At 43.2% G+C, this 7500-nt stretch overlaps 2 protein-coding genes across 3 annotated transcripts in view; one reads left to right on the top strand and one right to left on the bottom strand.

Moving 5' to 3' along the window:
* LOC115359332 (NACHT, LRR and PYD domains-containing protein 14-like) overlaps positions 1-7500 on the top strand; it is a gene marked incomplete at its 3' end in the record, with an annotated part of 845616 nt that overhangs the window by 293720 nt on the left and 544396 nt on the right. The window lies entirely within an intron of this gene.
* LOC115359330 (filamin-B-like) overlaps positions 1-7500 on the bottom strand; it is a 61238-nt gene that overhangs the window by 46790 nt on the left and 6948 nt on the right. For both annotated transcript variants that reach the window (XM_030051735.1, XM_030051734.1), the window contains exon 8: positions 7120-7263. In XM_030051735.1, the coding sequence (XP_029907595.1) occupies positions 7120-7263 (144 nt within the window). The remainder of the gene's footprint in view (positions 1-7119; positions 7264-7500) is intronic.

Here is a 7500-nt window from a genome sequence, read left to right on the forward strand (position 1 = left end):
CAAACTGGACCCAGAAATGCATCAGCAAAAACTCTTTTAACAGCAAACGGTGAAAGGTGGGGTTTTCCTGACTGCACACTGGAGGCCCAAAAGAGCAGCGAAGTGTTAAAGGTTGGAAAAATATGGGGAAAAAAATCCCTTGCAGAGATGTTAGTGAATCAGTTTGCGATGCTTGAAACCAAAAGGAAACAAAGAGAAGAGAGAGACGAGACACATACAACAAGACAAGACAAGACGATAGGACATGTGAATGAAATGCCACGATTTATTATTGAAATGAATTTTGATGATGAGTGAAATGAGACAGGATCATGATTACATAACTCGACACGGTGTAAACATACAGATTCACTGCTGTGAGACAAAACATAAGAACATTTCTGAAAGGTTTGGTTTTGAAATCCTCTCAGCAGAGCTCAGACCAGCTGATGGGTCAGAGTTTGGCCTTCACGTGCTGCTTTCCAACAAAACAGCATGTGAGCGCCAGGCAGCCAAACCTGACTGAGCCCGCTCACACACAAACAGGCAGACGTGAAAACACCCGCAGTCTGACTTTTACTGGCACAATCAATCATTTAGTTTGGTATCCAAGTGGTAAAACAAGCAAAAATGCAGTTAACTGGTTTTTCCACACAGCAGCACTGCAAAAAGTCAAAATCTTACCAAGAGTATTTGTCTTATTTCAAGTAAAAATGTCTTATTTCTAGCCAAAATATCTCATTACACTTAAAATAAGACATGATCAGCTCAGAAATAACTTGTTTTTAGACAGTTGTCTCTTGTTTCAAGTGAAAATTTACTTGAAACAAGTTAAAATTTGCTAGAAACAAGAAACATATTCTGCCAATGGAACAAGCAAATTTTTACTTGTTCACTTGTGTCACAATTTATTTATTTTAAGTGTAATAAGACATTTTGACTTGAAATAAGACAAATAACCTCGGTAAGATTTGGCTTTTTGCAGTGAGTGAAGCCTGGTGACAGTAAACAGCTCAGACTGAGGCAGGCAAGACGTCAAGACATGCACGTTTGGTTCTCTGATCACCGATCAGCAGCAGAGAGGCTCAGTGATGTTCAATTCAATTCAATTCAATTTTATGTATTTATATAGCCCAGGATCACAAATTACAAATTCGTCTCAAAGGGCTTAACAGAGTTCAGAGTTTGTTCAGAGTGTGTGCAGAGCAGAGAGGCTGCAGGAGGCCCCCCCCCCCTCGGCGCTCAGAGCTCTGCAGGTCTGCTCGCTGCTCTCTGAGGAGGCAGCAGCGTGCAGCGTGCAGCGGGCAGCGTGCAGCCTGCAGCGTGCAGCGTGCAGCGGGCAGCGGGCAGCGTGCAGCCTGCAGCGTGCAGCGTGCAGCGGGCAGCGTGCAGCCTGCAGCCTGCAGCGTGCAGCGTGCAGCGTGCAGCGTGCAGCCTGCAGCGGGCAGCGTGCAGCGTGCAGCGTGCAGCGTGCAGCGTGCAGCGTGCAGCGTGCAGCGTGCAGCGGGCGCCAGCTGTCCTGCAGGCGGCTGCAGCTCAGAACAGGCCCTCTGCGCCCGCCTCCGCTCTGACAGATTGATGGAAATCATCTCATCGTCACGGTGACGTCTGTCCTGGACCTGAGCAGACACTTAAAACCCCCTCAGGAGCAGCAGTCTAACATCTTCATCGCACACTGACTCACTGACTCACTGTTTGCTCATCCTGTCGTTTTTACTCCAGTGCACGTCAAACTTTTGAGTTGCACAACAAAACTTCACACAACACAAGACCGGGCACCCACCACGTTACAGGAAAGGTCAAACTCAGCATTTCAGAGTGTCTGATTTGAACCCTCCTGTTGTGTTTGGGCTCAATTTGACCCAAGTCAATGTTTAACATCTCTAAATAAATAATTAACATCATGTTTTTTGTTTCATATTTAATGAGTGTTCCTAATGTAATGGGCACTACCAGGTAAACATGAAATTCACATGATGATGTTTTCAATGTCCTGTACACACTTTGTAACGTATCGGTTATAAATAACAAAAATCTGTACTTAGAAATAATATCAAAAATTAATATTTCTTTCCAATTTTAGGTCAATCAGTGAGATTTTATGGTGATTTGCATATTTTTCTATAGTGGCGTAACAGGAATACTGGATGTATAAGTGGGGGTGGGGGGGTTATGTTTTATTTAAAGGGCTATTTAGTTTGTCAACAAAGAAACAAAGTACCTGACACATAAACTTTGGGAACAATTTTAGTTATAATAATTTTGCTGGGGTCAAATTGAGCCCAAACATAAAAGGTGTTAGTAAATTTGAACGTAACAGGAGGGTTAAAGGAGCACTCCAACCTTTTTTGGGCCAAATCCCAGACTGAGACCAGATGTTGGACACCGTGTCCACCTCTGGACGTCCACTGGTTCAGTTCCTATGGGCAGCATTTCCTGTTAGCTTAGCACAAAGACTTGAAGTCTATGGGAGTCGTTAGCCTGGCTCTGTCAAAGTGAACAAATGAACCTTCCAGAGGATTCCACGGAGGATCAGTGGTAAACTGTGGTCTCAGGGATTTGGCCCAAAATGTTGGAGCTGCCGGCCTCAGGAGCTGGCACACTCAGGAGCACCTTTCAGACCATTTGGAGCTGACTGGACCCCCCTTTCTGGTTACTTTTTTGGAAGTGATTTTTTTCCTAGGTGGCGCTGTTAGGCTGAAATTATAGAAGATAGAGGGGCTCAGTCCGATCCTGCAGGTACTTGTTTCATATGTCTACACCACTCCTAGGTGGAGATATGAAATTGAAAGGCATTGTAAAATAATTTTAAATAATAATAATAATAAATTTTTGTTTGCTTTGTTTTTGTAAATGATGTTAATGTGGACCTGCAGCAGAGTCTGTGTGCTCAGCTTTGGGCACGGCTGCATCTGTGGGTTTGGTATCAACAGCGTCTGATAAACAGAGGCGAGATGAGTGTTTGCAAATTCCTGGAGCCGACTGACTGACACGCTCATAAAATTCTTGAAAAACACACGGGCACGTCTGCAAACATTCCTACGGGCCTCTGGCAGTTTCTGATGAGAGCGCTTCCCCCGCGGGTGAAACTATAAACCATGAATCATCTCATGACAGCAGTGAGAAAGGAGACGGTGAGTAAACAGCGTCAGGAAGGCAGCGGTGACAAGCGGAGGACGATGACCGGCCAAACGCTGCTGAACCCGGCGGGGGGGTCACAGTGCTCGGAGAAAACCTCTCAACTCCCACTCTGCTGCTGCTTCATTCCTCAGATTTCACTCGTTTATCTTTCACTTTGACACTGAGGAGCCTGCAGCGAACACCAGCGGCTCACACTTTGACTTCAACAGCAACAACAACAAAATAAATTTTTAAAAAAAGTGCAGTTGCGGTGACAGCAGAACGTCACGTCTCTGAACCTCTCTGACATCTGAAATTTAGCCAGCTGTGACCGAACCCAAATATTTTACAAAATAAAAATCTGAAAACAGGCCGAGCGGTTCAGATCAGCTCAGTTCTGCTGTACTGAATTAAAAATACAGTGATTAAAAAAAAAATCAAATCACCTTCAGTTACAGTGCATAGACAACGGTTACAGTGCACACACAGGATTAGTGCTTATCATTAGTTCGTGCATTTTGATTAAACATTAGACCATTTTCAGTAAATCTGCATCAATAAAAACACACCATAACTTCAAATAAACGTATAAAACTAGTTCTGATTAGTGACATTCGAGTGCAGTCAAGTTCAAACAGAGATAAGGAACAGATCAGGAGCAGCAACAGTGCACAGAGACAGTTTACAGTGCAGTTAGTAAAAACCTAAAGTACAATTGATCTTGTGGGAAACATAAAACATGTGCAATTACAGGCTCGATCAGGTGACAGCCATCGGTGTCGTTCAGTCAGTGACATATTTTAGTGACATTAGTGCAGGATTAGTGTAGATTTCATGTCAGAAAAATTATATTGGATAAAAAAGAGAGAAAACGATGTGCATCAAGTCTGCAGTTCAGAAATCCACGAGGAGAAGTCAGCACACTCTCAGCTCACCTCAGCTCACTTTGTTTTCTTCTGCTCAGAAACACAGAGCAGCTAAACTCACTCAGCCGGCAGGTAAAAACTTTCCCTCCTGCTCGACTCGCCGCGTGTCGGCCGTACTGTTGAGCTTCTAAACAAACGGCATATCCGTGTGCATGAACACTGCAAAAACTCAAAGTCTTACCAAGAATATTTGTCTTATTTCTAGTCAAAATATCTCATTACACTTAACCCCCTGAACCCCAAACCCACCAGCGGGATAGAAAGACATGTATTTTTTAAAAAATCGCCAAAATTCAATCATTTATCATAGCTGGAAGCTTTAAAAAACTATTTTTTTTTGCATTCAGGGACCGTCGGAAAATTCAAATTCCGACGGTCCCTGAATGCAACATGTCTGACTTCGGTTTAGCGGTAGAAAAAAGGACGAAACTAAGCCTAAAAAAAAGTGATTTTTCATTCAAATCATTTTATTATAGATGCTTCATTCAACAATTCGCCAAAAAATAGTCATTCACTCAATCCAGATCATTCAAAAAACAGAAAATTCTGCGGTCTTCAGCGGATCTGAGACATCTTGATTGATTCAGGTGAGCCCAACAGTCGCATGACAAAAATTCACTGAATTTCAGTGTGTAGGCAACAGCAGTAACATGGAAGGGCACAAGGCAGTAAAAATGCCTAAGTTCATACAGGTTGAAAAAATGTTAATATTTCAGGAAATAAATCATGTGAAGCCCTACTTTTTTTTTCCTGGATCAGTGACACTTGTGGGCACCTGAAAAAATGTTCTGTACATTTATTCCAATGTTTCTCGATTTTTGTAAAATAAATTATCAAAAAAAGCTGTTTGCCTTTTTTATTTTTTTTTATTATTTATGGCACTATAACTCTTTCATACTGTGTGAAAGACATTTTTGAATGGCTTCAGGTGAGAGCCACAGCTGTGCTGTTTCCATAGAGGTGCAGCAGAAAAACAAGGCCACAGTGAGCCAAAATGTGAGGGGAACAGAAAACACCCCAAAACTGCTTGGGGTTCAGAGGGTTAAAATAAGACATGATCACCTCAGAAGGAACTTGTTTTTAGACAGTTTTCACTTGTTTCAAGTGAAAATTTGCTTGTTTCATTGGCAAAATTTGCCAGCAGAAAAAGTGAAAATTAGCTTGAAACAAGTGAAAATTGTCTAAAAACAAGTTGTTTCTGAGCTGATCATGTCTTATTTTAAGTATAATGAGACATTTTGACTAGAAATAAGACATTTTGACTTGAAATAAGACAAATAATCTTGGTAAGAGTTTGAGTTTTTGCATTGAAGCCCGTCTGACCAATGCAGTCGATAACATGTTTATCAGCTGCCAAAGGTAAAATACCTGCAGCCTCATCAGCTGATGGCCTGCGTGTGGCCGGAGGCTGGGACGGGCATGCAGGACGGGCGTGGAGGAGGGCGTGGAGGACGGGCGTGGAGGAGGGGCGTGGAGGACGGGCTCCCAGTTGGAAACGGGTCCAAACTGGGACGTCGTTAAAGAAACGGGACTTTCGGTTCTGCTTATCAGTCCCTGATCGGCGCTGCACGTTTTGCTGTAGGGGGCGCCACCTGCGTCTCCGTGGCATTGGACACATTCAGTGATGGAGAAGGCTGATATTAATAAACATCTCCATGGTAACAGCAGTCAGTCTCCCGCAAAAAAACTTCACAGACAGAATAAAAATCATGATGATGACGTTCAGTTTTAGTCCAACAGGGGGCAGCAGCTAAACGAGTGCTGCTGCTTCCACGGGGTCATGTGACCGCATGTCGCTGCGTTTGCTGCCTGACATTCACTCAACTGTTTAGATGTTGTTTATTTTTATTTTTTTTTGAAATTGTATTTTTATTTGGGAAAGGCAGGTGAATATAACAAAATATACCTAGTTATACAGAATAATTCCCTTTCCAATTTTTAGAGTAGAAGGAGAAGTCAAAAAATAATCAGAAAGACATTTGAGAAAATAGATTACAACATTGTGATACCAGTGAGATCATATGAAGTCTGCTCTCATTGGGGCTATAAATATTAACCAATTATTCCAAATTTTGATAAAATTTGCTGTGTTGGGTTCTTAGCAGATAGGTTAACTTTTCCATTCTAACTATTTGTAGAATAATTCCAGTTTGGATGTTCAGAGTGTGGACACCCGGCCCGAGCCCGTCAGGACCCGAGGGACACGTCGGGTCAGGCCAGGTTCAGGCAAAAATGTAGAAATTATGTTCGGGTCGGCTAGAAATGTAGTTTAGACACAAAAAACAGAACGCCTGTCTGTCGGGTTCGGACCAAAATGCGCCCCCTGGAGGAGGACCAGTGAATAATAATGATAATGATGATGAAGTGCTGAACGTTTTATCCAAATATGTCAGGTTTATCGTTGAGATATTAAATTCTTTTAAACAGCTGATCTTCATTTCGATGGGAATGTGTTTGGAGTTTGTACTGACTCTGTATAGTAAAGCTGTGTTTTATTATTACAGTAAAACAGCTGGGACTCTATATGACAAATGACTGATTAGGAGATTTGATTGGGTCATTTATCTCTGAGAGGATCATAAAACTAAACCGGTTTTGCTTTCAGTTTGATTTGACTTTTTTTTTTTTTTGTACTGAAATAATATTTTAAAAAATTGGAATCAGGAATCGATAAGCAGAACCGAAACGGGAATCAGAATCGATAGAAATCTAAATATTACAGTTTGAGCTGCAGTTTTTTTCTCATTTGTTGTTCAGTCGTCGCCTCCTCCTTCCAGCTGATTCTGCCTTGTTTGATTTATTATTGCAGTATTATATATTTATTATTATAGTATTTATTATCATAGTATTTCTGTATCATAGTGTTTAGGAGCTAGGAGCTGTACCTCTCCTCAGTGTAGGTGGTGATGATAATCAGAGGCTTCTTAGTTTTCCTGCTGGGATCCAAACGTTTTGATTGGACCGCCTTAAAACGCTCCGCCTCAACTAAGCGCTCTGATTGGACGGCCTTAGTGTTTCCCGGCTTACCCGGGGCCTCTGATTGGAGCGGGTGAGCGCTCCCTGGTGTGACGGGGCGCCGTGATTGGCTGCTTACCCGGAAGGGGCTGCCGGGGACGCCGACGCCGGCCCAGGCCACGGCCACGGTGTGTTTGAGCGGCGAGGCCGGAGCGTAGGAGCAGGCGTACACCCCCTCGCCTTTACTCCTCACCTTCACCTCTACGGGGAGGCCCTCGGCGTCCTGACACACACACACACACACACACACACACACACACACACATGGTTTATAACCCCCCGTCACAGCAGAGGCTGGAAACACTGGAACCACAGAAACTGACTGAGCAGAGCCGGCGTGGGACTTTGGGTTTAACGGCAAATCAGAGAATTTCCAGGTTGTTCCTGTTGCCGTGACAACAGCTATGGCATTCAATTGATGTCATGGCAATGGGAACAACCCGGAAATCCCCTGATCTGC

Source organism: Myripristis murdjan, chromosome 5 (genome assembly GCF_902150065.1).
Source record: "Myripristis murdjan chromosome 5, fMyrMur1.1, whole genome shotgun sequence".
In the NCBI taxonomy this organism is placed as follows: domain Eukaryota; kingdom Metazoa; phylum Chordata; class Actinopteri; order Holocentriformes; family Holocentridae; genus Myripristis; species Myripristis murdjan.